The sequence below is a fragment of the Ailuropoda melanoleuca genome, chromosome 16 (genome assembly GCF_002007445.2).
Source record: "Ailuropoda melanoleuca isolate Jingjing chromosome 16, ASM200744v2, whole genome shotgun sequence".
Classification (NCBI taxonomy): Eukaryota; Metazoa; Chordata; class Mammalia; order Carnivora; family Ursidae; genus Ailuropoda; species Ailuropoda melanoleuca.
This window is the reverse complement of record NC_048233.1, coordinates 22802303-22821131: the sequence shown is the minus strand read 5'-3', so window position 1 is coordinate 22821131 and position 18829 is coordinate 22802303. Positions and strand designations below refer to the sequence as shown.

General features: G+C 38.7%; 1 protein-coding gene across 1 annotated transcript in view; it reads right to left on the bottom strand.

Moving 5' to 3' along the window:
* IRAG2 (inositol 1,4,5-triphosphate receptor associated 2) overlaps positions 1 to 17434 on the bottom strand; it is a 131534-nt gene extending 114100 nt beyond the window's left edge. The window contains exons 1-2 of the mRNA XM_034646541.1: positions 17299 to 17434; positions 11757 to 12364 (exon numbers count right to left, since the gene is read on the bottom strand). Of these exons, the coding sequence (XP_034502432.1) occupies positions 11757 to 12330 (574 nt within the window). The 5' untranslated portion in view covers positions 12331 to 12364; positions 17299 to 17434. The remainder of the gene's footprint in view (positions 1 to 11756; positions 12365 to 17298) is intronic.
* Positions 17435 to 18829: the final 1395 nt, after the last annotated feature.

The following is an 18829-nucleotide window of genomic DNA, read 5'->3' as shown; positions in this document are numbered from 1 at the left end:
CCTTTGAGCATTCATCCTAGTTATGCTGTCTGAATTGTCTTTCCACTCTAAAGAAACTATTAAACAGTTACACTTAAAAATAAGACCATCCAAGGGCACATGGGTGGCTCAGTCTGCCTTTGGCCCAGGTCATGATCGCAGGGTCCTGGGACTGAGTCCCACATTGGGCTCCCCGCTAGGTGGGGAGCCTGCTTCTCCCTCTCTCCCTCTGTCAAATAAATAAATATTTAAAAATAAGACCATTCAGGACCCCCAGAGATCCTCATCAGGCATCTTTCGCTCCTTGGTTGAAGTCTGAACTAAGGGTCTTAAAGAATTTCCTAAGCCCAAAGAGGACCCCCAAGAGTTTTTGTAAATAGATTTGTTCCTCAGCCCAGTCAAAAGATGGAAATAAAAATTCACATTGTCCCTTCCTTCTTTCCCAAATCCAGACCCATTGGTTATTGATCCTTTATCTCCTAGAAATAACTATTTCCTTCTTGCTTGTCTCGTGTTTTGTCCTAATGAAGCAGGAAAGCTGAAGGGATTCCATTTTAGAAAGGCCCCAGCTCTGCTGTTTTTCTCCTAGGCCCTATTCACTCATGTTCCATAATTTGCCTCTGAACAAGCCTTCTGCCAACTTCCCATTTCAAGGGGTGATGATGGATGGAAGCAGAAGAATGTTTGCCTTTAGCCCAGAAGGCTGACCTACAGGCTGCATAGTTCCGATAAGGACCATGCACGTGCTGGTTGCTAATTCTTAAAGGGTCTCATGACTGCCTGTACGTCTCACAAATAGTTAATATCAAGCTGAATGATAAGCACCAGAGAAATCTTGCCAAAGTTTTATGGGTAGAAATTCAAAGAAAACATTCATGATCTTATACCCCCTGCATGTCCCCTCCTCTTTGAGCACTAAACGTATAACCACCCACCAGCTTCATACAGTAAAAGTGCAGCTCTTTCTGCCCACGGGTCCTGTCCCTGTGCTACTTAAATAAAGTTACTAAAAGTTGCACCGTAAAACGTCTCGAGAATTCTTTCTTGATTGTTGGCTCAATGGTCCCGCAACAGGCAGAGGCCAGAAAGTTAGTCATTGAGTTTTGTCCTAGGCCCCAAACACCTGATAACACTTAAGTGCCAGATCCTAAACGTGTCCCAGGACATTAGCTTCAGACAAACTTCAGCTGATGCTGGCATCAATACCCTTATCTTCCATAATTTATGGAATAACACATATTGTTCACTTGACACTTACCTTTGACTGGACCCTACCCTGGATTCCTGGAGAAACATACACCCTAGACTCTCTAATACAAACGCCTTGCAAGGATGAGACTCTTCTTCTCTCCTTTCTGAGTCTCCTGGACACTCCATCTGCTATTATCTATCAGTCACACTACTCAATAAACTCTGTTTTCACTTTCTCCAGCTCACATTTGATTTCTGTTCTGCGTGAAGCCAAGGAAAGGTCCTGGCTGGTCCTGTGAGACCCTCCCCTTCCCCTGGGTTCTGGGACTCAGCCTGCTTGCATCACTAAGAATGTGGTTTGGCTCTCTGTCTGCCTGGGACATGCAGGTTGTCAGTTCTTTCATTGGCTATGTTTGGGAGTGACTCTAAATCTTGTAAGAATACTAAGTTTTACATACTCTAAAATGAACAACTTTGAGCTAAATTTTGTATCGTGGTTTTATAAATGTGTGGTATATATTTCTAGTGAGGGACCACTGATGACATGTAAGTAGTTCCAATGATTGGAAATATCTCTTTTAACTGATGCAAATCCGTTGATAAGCTCGAAAAAAAAATCATGCAAGACACTGGTAAAATATGCAAAATAGGTATAAAGAAATTATAAAGAAATAACCAACACCTCAACAGCTGTCCCTACTCCGAAATCAGGTTGTATCCNTGTAAGTAGTTCCAATGATTGGAAATATCTCTTTTAACTGATGCAAATCCGTTGATAAGCTCGAAAAAAAAAATCATGCAAGACACTGGTAAAATATGCAAAATAGGAATAAAGAAATTATAAAGAAATAACCAACACCTCAACAGCTGTCCCTACTCCGAAATCAGGTTGTATCTATCACATATGTAAACACGACTACACAGACCACCACACATAAACCATTTCCCTTCTGCTCACAAAGGAAATTACAGATGACTTGATGAGCACTTTCAAACATTTCAGCAGATAATTTTCAACTTACCTCTGCATTTGGTGTCACATGCATGAAAAATACTCATGAGTAATTCTTCACAGGTCCTGTTAGTGCTGCAGGTTACATCTTCCTTGACATTGTTTCCTAGTTTCCATCCTATTAGAAGAAAGTTTGCATATCCAGCTGTTTTCTGTGCTACAACTGCTGATTTTGTTTTAATTTTTACAAAAGAGATATTTCAATAGCAGCCCCCAATACTGGTTACTTGACTTGAAAAGACCAGGCAAAAAATTGGCCTTGAAAGTCTATTATTCAATTTTCCTTTTAATTTATAAGTTTTGTTAAAGTAGAATAAAAGAGATGAAAGAGAGGGAAAGGAGTTCTTGGCCCTATAATATTAAAAGCATTCTATGAAAAAGTAACTAGTACAACACGAACAGAAATATTTTAAAGAAAAATAGAGGGAGTGGAAAAATTAGCTATATAGAAAACATGTCATCTTATGTTGTTTTGCTTTTCAGTGTCCATCATGTATGGGACTCTATGAGTAATCCCCTAAATAGAGTTCACAAAATCTGAATAAAAATTGGCCTGCAGGGGCGCCTGGGTGGCACAGCGGTTAAGCATCTGCCTTCTGCTCAGGGCGTGATCCTGCCGTTATGGGATCGAGCCCCACATCAGGCTCTTCTGCTATGAGCCTGCTTCTTCCTCTCCCAATCCCCCTGCTTGTGTTCCCTCTCTCGCTGGCTGTCTCTATCTCTGTCGAATAAATAAAGTAAAATCTTTAAAAAAAAAATAAAAATTGGCCTGCAAAATACATTCTCCCCTGGTCTGCCTTACTGGCTCTACAATGGAGCCTACACTTTCTTACATGTTTTACACACACACACACACACACACACACACACACACATAAAATGGTAGTTTTTAGGAAGGCATCTGAGAACCACATGAATTTTAACTAACCTATATCTATGTATTTCCATCATGACGTTCTAATTTGCCCCAGAGAAAGTTTGTTTTCAGATCAGTAAAGAAATAACCAATGATTATGATTATAAATACAGTCTGGAATTTCTGTAAGGTTTTTAATTAAAAGCATGGAAAATACTTACATTTCACGTGTACGATTTTCTTTTAAGAGAAAAAAACAGGGTGAGTCCTGCTAGAAGGTGGCAGAGTAGGATCCTAAGCTCACTTCCTCCCACAGACACACCAAGGCAACAATTACAGTTGACCCTTGAACAACATGCGTTTGAACTACATGGGTCCACTTACATGTGGTTTTTTAACAACAGATATGGTACAATACTATAAATGTCTCTTTTATGATATCCTTAATATTTTCTTTTTCTCTAGCTTATTTTATTGGAAGAATACAGTATGTGATACATATAACATACAAAATATGCATTAATCAACTATTTACGTTATTGTTAATGACCTGATAACGGCAGAGATCTTCCATAGCTAAAAGCATAAAGAGAAGGCCCCATGGAGAAGGGTAAGAGAGGAGAGACACAGTAGACAACCAAACCCTTGGTGTGGGGACCTGTGTAATGAAAACAAGCCCCTATCATCTGGCTTTGAAAATCAGCAGGACTTAACTCTGACAGTCATAGAGGGCTGCAGGAAACCAAATCTCTGCTCTTAAAGGGCCAGTGCACTGCATCAGTTGGCCCAAGACTCAGCAGTCTGAAAAGTGCTTGGGATATACATGAAAGAGATGACTAATTTTAGGATGTGTGCCAATGGGGCAGGGATCTGCAGGAGTTTTCTCTGGGATGAGGTGCACCCTTTTCACTTAGCTGGTCTGACACTTGCAGATACTGATTCGGACACTCTCCATCTACCTTGCTAGCACAACTTACCCCATGCAGGTATTCTCCTGAAGAACTGCCTAGCAGGTGCCTCTCCAAATCAGCTCCTAACCTACACACTGGGGGTGGGGAGGAGGCTCAGTTGGAAACTGTGTCTCTCCAGAGCAACTACTACCCCACCACACCCACTAGGACTAGAGCCCCTCCAGAGCTACTTCTGCCCCCAGGGAGTGGGGGAGCTAGCTCCATCTACCAGCATACTGACAGTAACTATAGCCAGGCCTACCACTCAACCTTGCCAGGAACTAGCCCAATCCACCAGTACAACCTTCACAGCTGCAACCAAGCCTCTCATTCAGCAGCACCAGGAGCTACCCACACCCACCAGCATGCCTACAGTGACTGTAGCTAGGCCTCTTGGTCAGTTGCACCACAGGCAAACAATGCTCATCAGCGCACCTGCAGGAGTCAAGGCTGGACATTATAGACAGCCAGCCTGAGGGCTAACCCTGCCCACCAGCATGCCTGCAGTGGCTGAAGCCAGGCCCTTCATTCAGCTGTGCTGGGAGCAGGCCCTGTAGCCAATCTTTGCAGACAGCTGGGCTAAGGGCTGGCCCTGCCCACCAGAGGACCAGTAGCAGTTCTGACCCAGTCACAAGAGGAATGCACACACAGTCCACACAAGGGACACCTCTGGAACATTTGTTTTTGTGGACTGGGGGGGGGGGTTGCTACTGGGCCTCACAAGACATGTTCTACATAAGGTAACTACTTTCCAGACTAGAAGACAGCTGACCTACTTAATATATAGTAATGAATAGAGTCAGACAAAATGAAGGGACAGAGGAATATGAACCACATGAAAGAACAAGACAAACTCCCAGAAAAAGTGCTAAATGAAATGGAAATAAGCAATCTACCTGATAAACAGTTCAGTGAGAACTTCAACAAAGAGATAGGAAATATAAAAAAGAACCAGCCAGAGATGAAGAATATAATAACTGATATGAAAAACACACTAGAGGGAATCAATAGCAGATTTGATGATGCAGGTGAATAGATCAGTGATCTGGAAGGCAAGGTAGTAAAATGCAACTAAGCTGCACAGAAAAAAAGAACTTAAAAAAATGAGGACACGTTAAGGAAGTTCTTGGACAACATCAAGCATAACAAAACTCACATTACAGGGAACCCAGAAGGAGAAGAGAGAAGGGGGCAGAAACCATATTAAAGGAAATAATAGGTGAACACTTCCCTATCGTAAAGGACACAGACATCCAGTTTAAGGAAGCATAGAGAGTCCCAAACAAGATGAACCTAAGAAGACTGGCAAGACACATCATAATTAATGTAGCAAAAATTAAAGATAAAGAGAAAATCTTAAAATCTGCNAAGTAACAGTCATTAGATGCTCACCAGACTTGATAAATTCAGTGAGAACTTCAACAAAGAGATAGGAAATATAAAAAAGAACCAGCCAGAGATGAAGAATATAATAACTGATATGAAAAAAACACTAGAGGGAATCAATAGCAGATTTGATGATGCAGGTGAATAGATCAGTGATCTGGAAGGCAAGGTAGTAAAATGCAACTAAGCTGCACAGAAAAAAAGAACTTAAGAAAATGAGGACACGTTAAGGAAGTTCTTGGACAACATCAAGCATAACAAAACTCACATTACAGGGAACCCAGAAGGAGAAGAGAGAAGGGGGCAGAAACCATATTAAAGGAAATAATAGGTGAACACTTCCCTATCGTAAAGGACACAGACATCCAGTTTAAGGAAGCATAGAGAGTCCCAAACAAGATGAACCTAAGAAGACTGGCAAGACACATCATAATTAATGTAGCAAAAATTAAAGATAAAGAGAAAATCTTAAAATCTGCAAGAGAAGACCTAACAGTTAGGTACAAGGGAAACCCCCACAGGGCTATCAGCTGATTTTTCAGCAGAAACACTGCAGGCCAAAAGGGAGTGGCACCATATAATCAAAGTGGTGAAATGGGGAAAAAAAATACAACCAAGAATACTCTACATGGCGAGGTTATCATTCAGAATTGAAAGAGTTTTCCAGACAAAAGTTAAAGGAGTTCCTCACTACTAAGCCAGCCTTATAGGAAATGTAAAAGGTACTTCTTTAAGTGAAAGGTTATAACTAGATTTACAAAAATTATAAAAGGAAAAAATTCACTGGTAAAAGCAAACAAAGATACTAGATCAATCATTTATAAAGCTAGTATAAAGGTTAAAAGACAGAAGTGGTAAAATCGATTATACCTATAAAAATTAGTGAAGGGATACCCAACATAATAAGATGTAAAATATGACATCATATACATAAAATGTAGGGGGGGTGAGTAAAACTGTGGTTCTTTTAAAATGTGTTTGACCTTCAGTGACCATCAACTTAACAGACGATTATATACATAGATGTTATACATGAACCTCGTGGTAACCCCAAACCAAAAACCTGTAATAGATACACGAAAAATAAAGAGAAAGAAATCCAAGCACACTAAAGAAATTCTCTCCCCTGTGAAAGATGACTAAGAGAAGGAGAAAGGGACACAGAATAACTATAAAAACAGTCAGAAAATGATTAACATAATGGCAATAAGTGTATACCTACTAATTAATTGTAAGTGGATTAAATGCTCCAATCAAAAGACATAGGGTGACTGAATAGATAAAAAAAAAAAAAGAAAAAAACAAGACTCATCTATATGCTGTCAACAAGAGACCCTAAACTAAAAGCATAAAGACTGAAAGTGAAAGGATGGAAAAAGATATTTCATGCAAATGGAAAAAAAAAAAAGCAGGGGTAGCAATACTTAGGCAAAATACACCTTAAAACAAAGACTGAAACAAGAAATAATGAAGGCCATTTACATAATTATAAAGGGATCAATCCAACAAGAGAATATAACAATTGTAAATATCTACACACCCAATATAGGGCTCCTAAATACAAAAAGCAACTATTAACAGACCTAAAGAAAGAAATTGACAGTAATACAATAATAGGGGACTTTAGCACTTCACATCAACAGATAGATCATCCAGACAGTAAATTAATAAGGAAACAGTGGCTTTAAATGACACATTATATCAGAGGGACTTAGCAGATAGATACAGAATACTTGAAAACAACAAAATACACATTCAAATGCACGTGGAATATTTTCCAGAATAGATCTTGTTAGGCCAAAAAATAAGTACCAGTAAATTTAAGAAGACTGTATATCATATCAAACATCTTTTTCAACCACAGTACTATGAAACTACAAATCAATTACAAGAAAAAAAAAACTGGAAAAAAACCCACAAAACACTTGAAGGCTAAACAACATGCTAATATACAACTTAAGGGTCAATGAGGAAGTAAAGAAGAAATCAGAGAGTACTTGTAGACAAATGAAATTAGAGACATGAAATCTTTGTTGGTTCAAAATCTTTGGGACTTAGCAACAATAGTTGTAAGATGGAAGTTTATAGCAATACAGGCCTATTTCAAGAAACAAGAAAAATATCAAGTAATCTAATTCTATACCTAAAGGAATTAGGGGGAAAAAAAAGTCCAAAGTTAGTAGAAGAAAGGAAATAGAAGTAGAGGAAGAGGGAAAATAAATGAAATAGAAACTGAAAAAAAAAAACAAAAAATAGAAAAGATCAATGAAACTAAGACCTGGGTTCTTTGAAAAGATAAACAAAACTGATGAACTTTTAGCCAGACTTAAAAAAAAAAAAAAAAAGCTAGGACTCAGATAAGATCAGAAATGAAACAGAAGTCATAACCGATACCACAGAAATACAAAGGATTATAAAAGACTACCACAAAATGTTGTATACCAACAAACTGGACAACCTAGAAAAAAATAGATAAATTCCTAGAAACCACCTCCCAAAATGGAATCAGGAAGAAAGAGAAAATCTGAACAAACCACTTACTAGTATTGAAATTGAACCAGTAATCAAAAATTCCCAATTAACAAAAGTCCAGGAGCAGATGGCTTCACAGTTGAATTCTACCAAACATTTAAAGAAGAGCTAATACCTATTCCTCTCAAACTATTCAAAGAATATAAGAGAAAGCTCCTAGTTCATTCCACGAGGCCTGCTTTACTCTAACACCAAAATCAGACAGAAACCACAAAAAAAGAAAAAAAAGAAACTACAGACTAATATTTCTGAAGAACACAGTTGCAAAACTCTGCAATAAAATATTAGCAAAATGAACTCAGCAGTACATTAAAAGGATCATTCACCAGAAGCAAGTGGAATTTATTTCATGGATGCAAGGACGATTTTATATGCATCAATCAATCCACGTGATATACCACATTAACAAAATGAAGGATAAAAACCATACGACTATCCCAATAGATGCAGGAAAAACATTTGACAAAGTACAACATCATTCATGATAAAAAAAAGCCTCAACAAAGTAGGTTTAGAGGGAACATATCTCAACATAAAGGCCTTATATGAAAAACCCACAGCTAACATCATAGCTAATGGTGAAAAACTGAGAGCTTTTCCTCTAAGATCAGGAACAAGACAAGGATGTTCACTCTTACCACTTTTATTCAACATAGTATTGGAAGTCGTAGCCACAGCCATCAGATAAGAAATAAAAGTCATCCAGATTGGTAAGGAAGAAGTAAAACTGTCACTATTTCCAGATGACATCATACTATATATATAGAAAACCCTAAAGACTACGGCAAAAACTCCTAGAAGTATAAATGAATTCAGTAAAATCTCAGAATACAAAAATCAACATACAGAAATCTGTTGCATTTCTATACACCAACAACAAAATAACAGAAAGAGAAATTAAGAAAACAATCCAATTTACAAATGTATCAAAAAGAATAAAATCCCTAGGATAAATTTAACCAAAGAGGTGACATACCTGTAGTCTGAAAACTATAAGACACTGATGAAAGACATTAAAAACAATATCAAAAAATGGAAAGATATACCATCCTCATGGATTTTAAGAGTTAATATTGTTAAAATATCCATACTATCCAATGCAATCTATAAATTTAGGGCAATCTCTATCAAAATACTTGTCAGGATAGCTAAAATTAACAACACAAGAAACAACAGGTGTTGGCGAGGATGCAGAGAAAGGGGAACCCTCTTGTTGGTAGGAATCCAAACTGGTGCAGCCACTCTGGAAAACAGTATGGGGGTTCCTCAAAATGTTAAAAATAGAACTACCCCAACCCCCAGCAATTGCACTACTAGGTATTTATTTACCCAAAGGATACAAAAATACAGATTCAAAAAGATACATGCACCCTGATGTTTATGGCAGCATTATCAATAATAGCCAAACTACAGAGACAGACCAAATGTCCAGCAACTGATGAATGGATAAAGAAGATGTGGTGTGTATATACACACCCACACAGACACAATGGAATATTATTCAGCCACCAAAAAGAATGAAATCTTGCCATTTGCAACAACATGGATGGAGTTAAAGGGTATTATGCTAAGTGAAATAAGTCAGAGAAAGACAAATACCATATGATCTCCCTCATACGTGGAATTTAGGAAAGAAAACAGATGAACATATGGGAAGGGGGAAAAGGAGAGAGGGAAATAAGCTAAAAGAGATTACTAACTATAGAGAACAAACTGAGGGTTGATGAAGGAAGGTGGGTAGGGGATGGACTAGATTGGCAATGGGTATTAAGGAGAGCACCTGTTATGATGAGCACTGGGTGTTGTATGTAAGTGATGAATCACTGAATTCTACTCCAGAAAATCATATTGCACTGTATGTTAACTACCTAAAATTAAAAAAAAAAATTCACAGAACTAGAACAAATACTAAAATTTATATGGGACCACAAAAGACCAGAAATAGCCAATGCCATCTTGAAAAAGAAGAACAAAGCTGAAGGCATCACAATCCCAGATTTTAAGTTATAATACAAAGCTGTAGTAATCAAAATAGTATGGTACTGGCACAAAAACAGACACAAAGATCAACAGAACAGAACAGAAAGCCCGGAAATAAACCCACACTTGCATTGTCAATTAATCTATGACAAAGGAGATATGAATCCCTATTATATAATAGGGAAAAGATAGTCTCTTCAATAAATAATACTGGGAAAACTGGGCAACTACATGGAAAAGAATGGAACTAGACCACTTCCTTACATCATACACAAAAATGAGCTTAAAATGGATTAAATATCAAAATGTAAAGGCTGAAACCATAAAACTCCTAAGAGAAAACACAAGCAGTAAACTCTTCAACATTGACCTTAGCAATGTTTTTCTGAATCTTTCTCCTCAGGACATGGAAACAAAAGGAAAAATAAAGTATTGGGACCATATCAAACTAAAAAGCTTTTGCACAGCTTAGGCAATGTACTGACTGGGAGAAGATATTTGCAAATTGATATATCCAATAAGAAGTAATATCCAGAATATATAAATAACTAACAACTCCAAAAAACCAAATAATCCAATTTAAAAATCAGAAGAACTGAATAGACATTTTCCCATAGATGACATACTGATGGTCAACAGACACATGAAAAGATGCTTGACATCCCTCATCATCAGGGATACACAAATAAACCACAATGAGATATCACCTCACACCAGTCAGAATGACTATTACCAAAAAACAAGAATAACAACTGTTGGTAAGGATATGGAGAAAAGGGAGCCCTTATGAACTATTGGTGGGACTGTAAACTGGTGCAGCCACCATGAAAAACAGTGCAGAGGTCCCTCAAAAAAATTAAAAATGAAAATACTAGTAATTTCACTTCTGGGTATTTATCCAAAGAAAACAAAAACATTAATTTGAAAAGATATATGCCATGAGAGACTATGGACTCTGGGAAACAAACTGAGGGCTTCAGAGGGGAGGGGAGTGGGGGAATGGGATAGGCTGGTGATGGGTGGTAAGGAGGGCATGTATTGCATGGTGCACTGGGTGTTATACACAAGTAATGAATCATGGAACTCTAAAAAAAATAAATAAAATAATTAAAAAATAAAATTAAATTAAAAAAATGAAAAGATAATGCACTACTATGTTTATTGCATTATTTACAATAGCTAAGATATGGAAGTGATCTAAATGTCTACTGATAAATGCATAAAGAAGATGTGGTACATATACCCAATGGAACATTACTCAGCCATAAAAAAAAAGAATAAAATCTTGCCATTCAGGATAACATAGACAGACCTAGAGGGCATCATGCTAAGTGAAATAAGTCAGACAGAGAAAGACACCATATACTTTCACTTATGTGTGGAATCTAAAAAACAAACAAAAAGGAAATAGACTAAAAAATACGGAGAACAAATTAGTAACTGCCAGAGGGGAGGTAGGTGATGGGGTAGGTGAAGTGGATTAAGAGGTACCAACTTTCAGTTATAAATAAGTCATGAGGATGAAAAATACAGCATAGGGAATATAGTCAATAATATTGCAATAACTTTGCATGGTGACCGACATTAACTCCACTTATCATGGTGAGCATTTAATAAAGTATATAATTGTTGAATTACTACACTGTACACCTGAAATTAATAGGTTAACTCTACATCAATTTAAAAAATTAAAAATAATGTTAAAAATGAATAAAAATTTTTTAAAAGAAAAAGAAACATACTTAAAAAGGGAAAAATGGATGCTTCCATCTAAGTTTTAATCATGTGGATTGGATTTTTTTAACTCAGGTATTCAGAAAGTGATATGCTTATTCCTTTATTGAAAGAACATTAGAAGATTAATATTTACCAGCTTCATTTAGAGATAATTTTTTCACCACTGATTCCTGAGGAGTAAAATATTCAGAGTTTTTATCAGAGGTTGAATCAAAGTCAAGTGCTGAGGCACTAAAATTATTTTCACTACAATAGTTATTCAAATCCTTGTTAGAGAAGTGCTCCCCATTCCTGGTCTTTGATATCCATGATGTGTCATTGTGAAAGCTCTGTGATCTTGGCCGTGAGAGGTTTTCAGGACTTGTGAGAGGAACAGGGTATGCTGCACTCTCGGGAGAGCTGAGATGAGAAATGGATAGGGTTCTTGGAGACATTATTTGAGGAGATGTAATGATGGCATCGTCTTTCCCGGTACGTAAGAAAAAAGTGCTGGGTGAGGGAACGGGAGTGGCCGCCATGTTCTTCAGTACCGCTTCAAAATCTTCCTTGGTGTTAATCTGTGGACTATCAAAACGGCTAGATTGGTATTTGAGAATCTGTCGAACTGGATCTGAAATCTCTTCTCTCTTTTGGATGGCTCTAATTTTTCTACAAATGCTTTCCACTGGGTTGTGCCGCTTGTCCGTGACCTTCCTCACAGAGGCCATTGTTGACCTTCCTTCGATCACGCAGATGAAGTGGCTAAAGTGCAGGCAGAAGTAGACATGTTTGTTTGTTTGTTTGAAGTTAGCATTGTCCTGACAATAATCTAGCAATGCTATTTAGTCCTAAATCAGCTGTGGAGGGATGAAGAGGTCTTTAAACAATTGGTTTAAACAAGTTTCCGTGTGTTTAACTTCGGCACTCAAATTTCCTGAAAACAACAACTAACACATATAAAGGGTTTGCCACGTGCCAGTCATGGTACTATATTCTTTACATGTATCAACGCAATTCATTCTTAAAACAACCCTATGAAGTAGACATTGCTATTATTTCCATTTCCAGGCAAAGAGAGAATAAAGAGACACACCCAAAGTCACCCCAGACGAGTGCTGGAGCCAGATTTGATCCCAGGCAGTCCTGCTCCAGAGGCTGGACTCCTAACCATACTGCTTTTCATTTACAATAATACGTCACATATGATGGTGATGGTGAGGATGCTAATAGCTCCTATTTGAGTACCTGTTCTGGTTCTCACCTAATGAGAACTTACTATACATGCCCTGTGGAAATAAATCCAAAATTTTGCCTAAACTGGCAAAATTTAAATTAACCTAGGAAAAGAGTTACAATAGTTTGAATAGTTACGAATAGCTGGTTACAGAGAGTTTGAAAGTGAGGATTTTTTAGGATCTTAAGAAGATTTCCATTCACAGATCTTTCTTTAAAAATCCCCTCACAGAAAATGAACAAAAGGTAGAGAAATTTTAAAAGAACTATAATTGGAAGGGGTATTTAGAAAGACTGGTATTAGAAGATACTCAAAAATCCTCACAATCTGGTTTCATTTTCCTTCAAGATAACAGCCACCAGCTCCAGCCAATGAAGCTCGTGCTGCAGAATCCTTTACTAATTAGAGTCAGGATCACCTAAAACTTTGTGCTGTTACTTGTCAATACCTCCCTTTCCATATATTCAAGGGTTATTTTTCAATACAAAGCCTAAAATACATTCCTCTATGGAAATTCTGGAATCAGTATATACTCACTGGACTCTATTCTTTCTGATCTCTCCTAGGCTTTATAATTGTACTGTATGTTTGTCATTTAATTAAATTTTGTCTTCTATCCTTGGATTGTTTGAACTGTGTATGCATGTTGTTTCCTCAAAAACAATTTTAGGGGCGCCTGGGTGGCGCAGTCGTTAAGCGTCTGCCTTTGGCTCAGGGCATGATCCCAGTGTTCTGGGATCGAGCCCCACATCAGGCTCCCCCCCACCCCCGGGAGCCTGCTTCTTCCCCTCCCACTCCCCCTGCTTGTGTTCCCTCTCTCGCTGGCTGTCTCTCTGTCAAATTAATAAATAAAATCTTAAAAACAAAACAAAACAATTTTAATTCTTGTATTCAAAAACCAAGACATTATTGTTGGCATCATTGATAAGCCACAGTCAAATATAATACACACAATTACCAGGCTTGTAGATGTGTCCCCCAGCTCCTGTGAGTGTTGACCCCTCAACTACTCACAGCTACCAACTTTTCTGGAGAATTTCCCCTGGCCAAATGGGAGCTTCTCATCACTCCACTGGGAGGCTGGAAGTGATGTAGAGGGAATGACAGAAGAGAGTGCCCCTGTGAACACGCATGCTTTAAATCTATGGCTGACTGTGGCCAGGACACTGCAGGCACCATTAGATTTCCTCGTCAAGTAGAGTCTTACAAGACTGATTATCTGTCCATGTTCTCAATATGAAAGGACTGTTTTTCTCTTCAAGAGCCAGAGAACAGAAGCGCAGGTTGGGCATGAGGCTAATAGACTCCCTAAAACTGGAACCTCAAAAACTCTCAGACCCTATCTATGCTCCTTGTTGAACACTGAGGTGGGAAGCTGTTCAAGCCACAGGGAAAGGCTTTGCCTTGTGGGCATTTGTGACTGATCCAGATTAATGTTCCTAGCATACAAGGCACTCATTTCTATTTGTAGTGTATAAGACATGTATTTCTATTTGTTTTTCCAAGGCATTTTTCTCCTTTTACCATCTGTTTGCTAAACTTCCATGACTCACCTTAGTGACCTCCACTCCGTGGTTTATGAAAAAACCTTAGAAAGTGTACACTTAAGACTCTGGCTCGTCATGAGCTAATGAACGTTCTCAAGATTAACTTGTTTTGCTTTTTCTAATATAAAGCAGAACATCTGAGTTCAAAAAGATGTGATGGTAAGGATTTCAAAATTTGGGCCACCTCCTCCATATATGGCTTGGAAACATCTCCTGTCTGTCCTGTCCAAATCTTTTTAGTTTCAGATCTCAACAGAAAAGATTAGATTATTTTGGGCTCTAACTCACAACCCTGAGATCCAGAGTCACATGCTCCTCTGACTGAGCCAACCAGGTGCCCCAAGAAATGCTTCTATTATTTTTAAACTCTCTGAACCTCAGTTGTACTCAATATCACTCATTCTTTTAGGCACTCAATCAATATTTATCAAGTGCCTGGAAAGTGCTAATACCTCCATTCTAGAAAGTATCTGCTCTCCTAAGACCTGTGGTCTGCAGGAGGTACAGATATGAACACATAAGCTACTGGGAATGCCACATTAACTCCAGGATGCCCAAGAAAATCTGAATTTCAGGGGTGCCTGGGTGGCTCAGTGGGTTAAGCCTCTCCCTTCGGATCCAGCCCCACATCAGGCTCCCTGCCTGCTGTTCCCCCTGCTTGTGCTATCTCTCTCTCTCTCAGATAAATAAATAACATCTTTTTTAAAAATCTGAATTTCAGATAAAGAAGGGCTAATTTTTTAGTATAAGTATGCCACAAAAGTTGCACAGGAAAAACTTATACTGAAAAATTGTTTATCTGAAATTCAAATTTCACTGAGCCTCTTGTATTTTTATTTGATAAATCTAGCAACCCTAAAGCCCAGAGATAACTATATAATTACACACTGGGAAAGAAAAGTGCCAGGGGCCCTGGGAGCATATAATAGGGGGTTATCCTAGTTTGGGAGTGAGAATGGAAAAATTGAGGGGCCCCTATTACGTATCACACACTGTGCATAATGCTATATCGTTTACTAAATCCATGGTTATAAATAGAACACTGGGACCACAAGTCTGCTATAGGAATTTCCATTTGGATTCACATGAGCTGAATGTAAAATAATGTTAGAAATTATCCAAACCAATTATTTCACTCATTTTATTTATTTCTCACTGATTGAACTATGCCTCATTGTTCTTATTTCTAGAATCTGAGTCTCGTTATTGTTATTGCCTGAATTGCTTTATTATATATAGTAAAAGCTCTTGAGTCAACACCGATCAACCAGCTCCCGGATCCAAAGCATGATTAAAAGCCTCTGAACTTTATAGATGGCAACATCTATAAAACAATGTGATTTGTTTCTTACCTAAAGTAAGTTACCTCATTATATATCTAATTTTCACCAGTACTGTAACTACAGAGTTGAATATTAACCTCTAGGCATCTACACTCTTTGAGACTTACAGAAATCTTCTCCATTTGTTCTGACTTCCTAAAGGAGTTAGAATAAATTCACTATTTATGTACAATATAGAGAATATTTCATATTCTTTAGGAACTGACAAACACAAGGGCATAATTTGCATTTTTCAATATCCACATTCTTCAATCACTAAGAAATAGTTGAATTTCTTTGCAAAGAAAGATTTATACAGAGACAGAAGAAGCATCCTTGAAAAAAGATTTTAGTATGATTCGAAAACTCTTTAGAAAGCCTTCTGAATCAAACTCTGACTCAAAACATTATGTTGACAATGTAATTATCTTTCCTTTACCAACCATTTAAGTATTTTCTCCCTTTACTAACAATTATTTCTTGAACATTAAGCTTCCAAACTTCAGATCCGGTAGGCATATTTTAATAATCATTCAATACTTAATTATGAAATTCAGGCAAATATTTCACCTGAGTCCCAACTGGAGAATTAAGGCAAAACGCTGAAATAAGGTATGTAAATTTTTTTTAAGTATCTGTGTGTATATGTAGATAAACAAGAAATTCCTTAAGCCAAAAGAGCCCTTCACTAACAGATGCCAATAAACTCTTCATGGAAACAGAAGAAACATCTGTTCACTGAGATGTTCCCAGAAGAGTCGTCTTTAGTGAGCCTAGTGTGAGGGCGGAGCATGGTTTTTGACTTAACCAGTAAATTTTATAGTTGCCCAATTACACTGTTTTTAGTCTCTTTGTGACTAATATTTAGGGTAATAAAATAATAACACTTTTTCCTGTCCTAAGATAGGTGACAGCAGCTGTTAATCAAAATGATTTGCAAACCACAGGTCCCAGGTTTAGTAAATGCTCAGCGAGTCTCATCTGCAAACCTGTGTGATTACTAATCAATGCAAGCTGGCATAGAATGGGACTCTCCCCTCCCACCATTCACTTAACCCTGTTAAATTAAGCTCCTTGGCTGGGTCACACCAAACTTATTATAAACATCTCATACTGGAACAGTTCCTGAAATAGCATAGTCACACATATGCTTCTGAAAACTCACTGTGCTCTTCAGTTTCAGTTCTTATTACATGAGGTCTGGTTTTCCTCTCAGAGACCAGGAGAAGACCCGAAATCGCTAACTGCAAGAATCTAGGTGCTCCCATGTTCTTGGGGTCTACGAAACCACATAACCGCTTTCCACGGGCACACATGCCAAATAACGAAGGCTGGAAATGACAATTCAGGACCTTAGGTATCCAAAAGCCCCTTTGAAAACAATTCTAGGATTTGCCTGTGGTGCAAGCAACATCTCTGGAGGGAACCTAGCTTTATCGGCACAAGCATATTGAGTTTGGGGCTGGTGGTGAGGCGAAGACAGAGGCTACCCCTGGGATGGGCTTTTCCCTGTTTAGAACAGGACTTTCTTGACCTTCAATGACTAAAGGCCAGCATCCGCCAGTTTAGCTCTTTTCTTGGGGGAAAACTCACCACCTTATTTTCACTTTACCAGCACTCCAAGAACCATCTTCCGAAAACAGACTGGAGAGCAGAGGCCCGCAGGATCAGGTGACTGGGTGGAGCTGACTTCCGCCGGGCGCTGCGGAGCCAGCAGATGAGGGCTGGAGAAGAGGGAAGCCCGCGATCGGCTGCACCCGCCAGTGATCGGCGGCACCTGCCGCGCTGGTCCGCCCAGATCGTGCGAGCCGGAGGGTGAGGAAAGACGGAGGAAGAAGGAGGAACACTGCTTTGCCTGTATCGATGCCATTTTGGTGTGCTCCCCGCCACGGCCATAACAACAAAATAAACATCACCCAGAATATACTCTCTGTAATCAGGGTGGAGGAAAAGTCACTTTTTAACTTCAATTTCATACGTTTCCGCTGGGCTAAAGGCTGTTATGGTTTCTGAAAACACCAATGATATTAATCATGACATCTCTTATGGGGCCGTATCTGGCTTGGCAGACACAGTATGCTGACTACACAAACTGCAATAATTAAGCAAAGAGGTGCACGAGCGGTACATTGAACTCCGTGGGAGGTCAGGACAGGGAGAGGCCATTGCGAGCTGGGAGGTGTTTTGAAGCAGATGAGACATAAACTGGGCTTTAAATAATACACTATTTGGGGAAGGTAGGGGCTTGGACAAACCTGTGAGGTGGGGAGACTACGCGTATTTCCTGGCAGCACTGGGTGAACAGAACCCCGAGGTAGGTGGGGGGTTGCAGAAGAGGGAAAAAAATATAAGTCTACAGAGGGAAGATACAGGCAGATTCAGACACGAGGGACATTTTTTGTAATGCCATTTCCCATCCAAGAAAACAATATTCAGGGGGAGGACAGACATCTTAAAAACAAAACAAACAAGCAAACCAGCTTCAGGGTTCCACACATACAACAAGAAACTTCATAACTGGAACATTTTGTTCTCAAGCTGGCCGTTTTGCTTACCGCCCCCGGGGCTGCTTTGCCAGACCCCTTCATACCTAATCACATGCTTCACAGCCTTAGCACTGCTGATTTCCTACTTCTCTTCTATTTTCTCTCTTCCTCAATCGGCCTCGGGTGCTCTGAAAATCTATTTTTGGAATATCTAGATTTTTATATATGCTCCTATTCTTGTGCGTCATCATTTCCGTCCCCAAAGGAGAGGGAGGGGAAGTGTAGTAGTTCAGAGTTGGAGCTCTGGATTCAGATAATCTGAGTTCAAATCCCAGCTCTGCCCAATTAGTTTTGTGACCTCCAACAAATTACTTAACTCTGTGTTTCAGTTTCTTTATCTACATAATCAATATCATGAATGACCTCCTGGGTTTGCTGCAGGGATTAAATGGGATGACACATGTATGATGCACTTTCTGAAACTCCTTTAATTTATTCAGATCTTAAATGTACTCTTAAAGCACAAAGAGTGCCCAGAAAGAAATAACCAATTAACCCATTCCTCTCATTGACTTGCCTTGTTTAATTTCCCATGAAGTGAACTATCATAACATCTATGATCACGATCCTCTTATCAA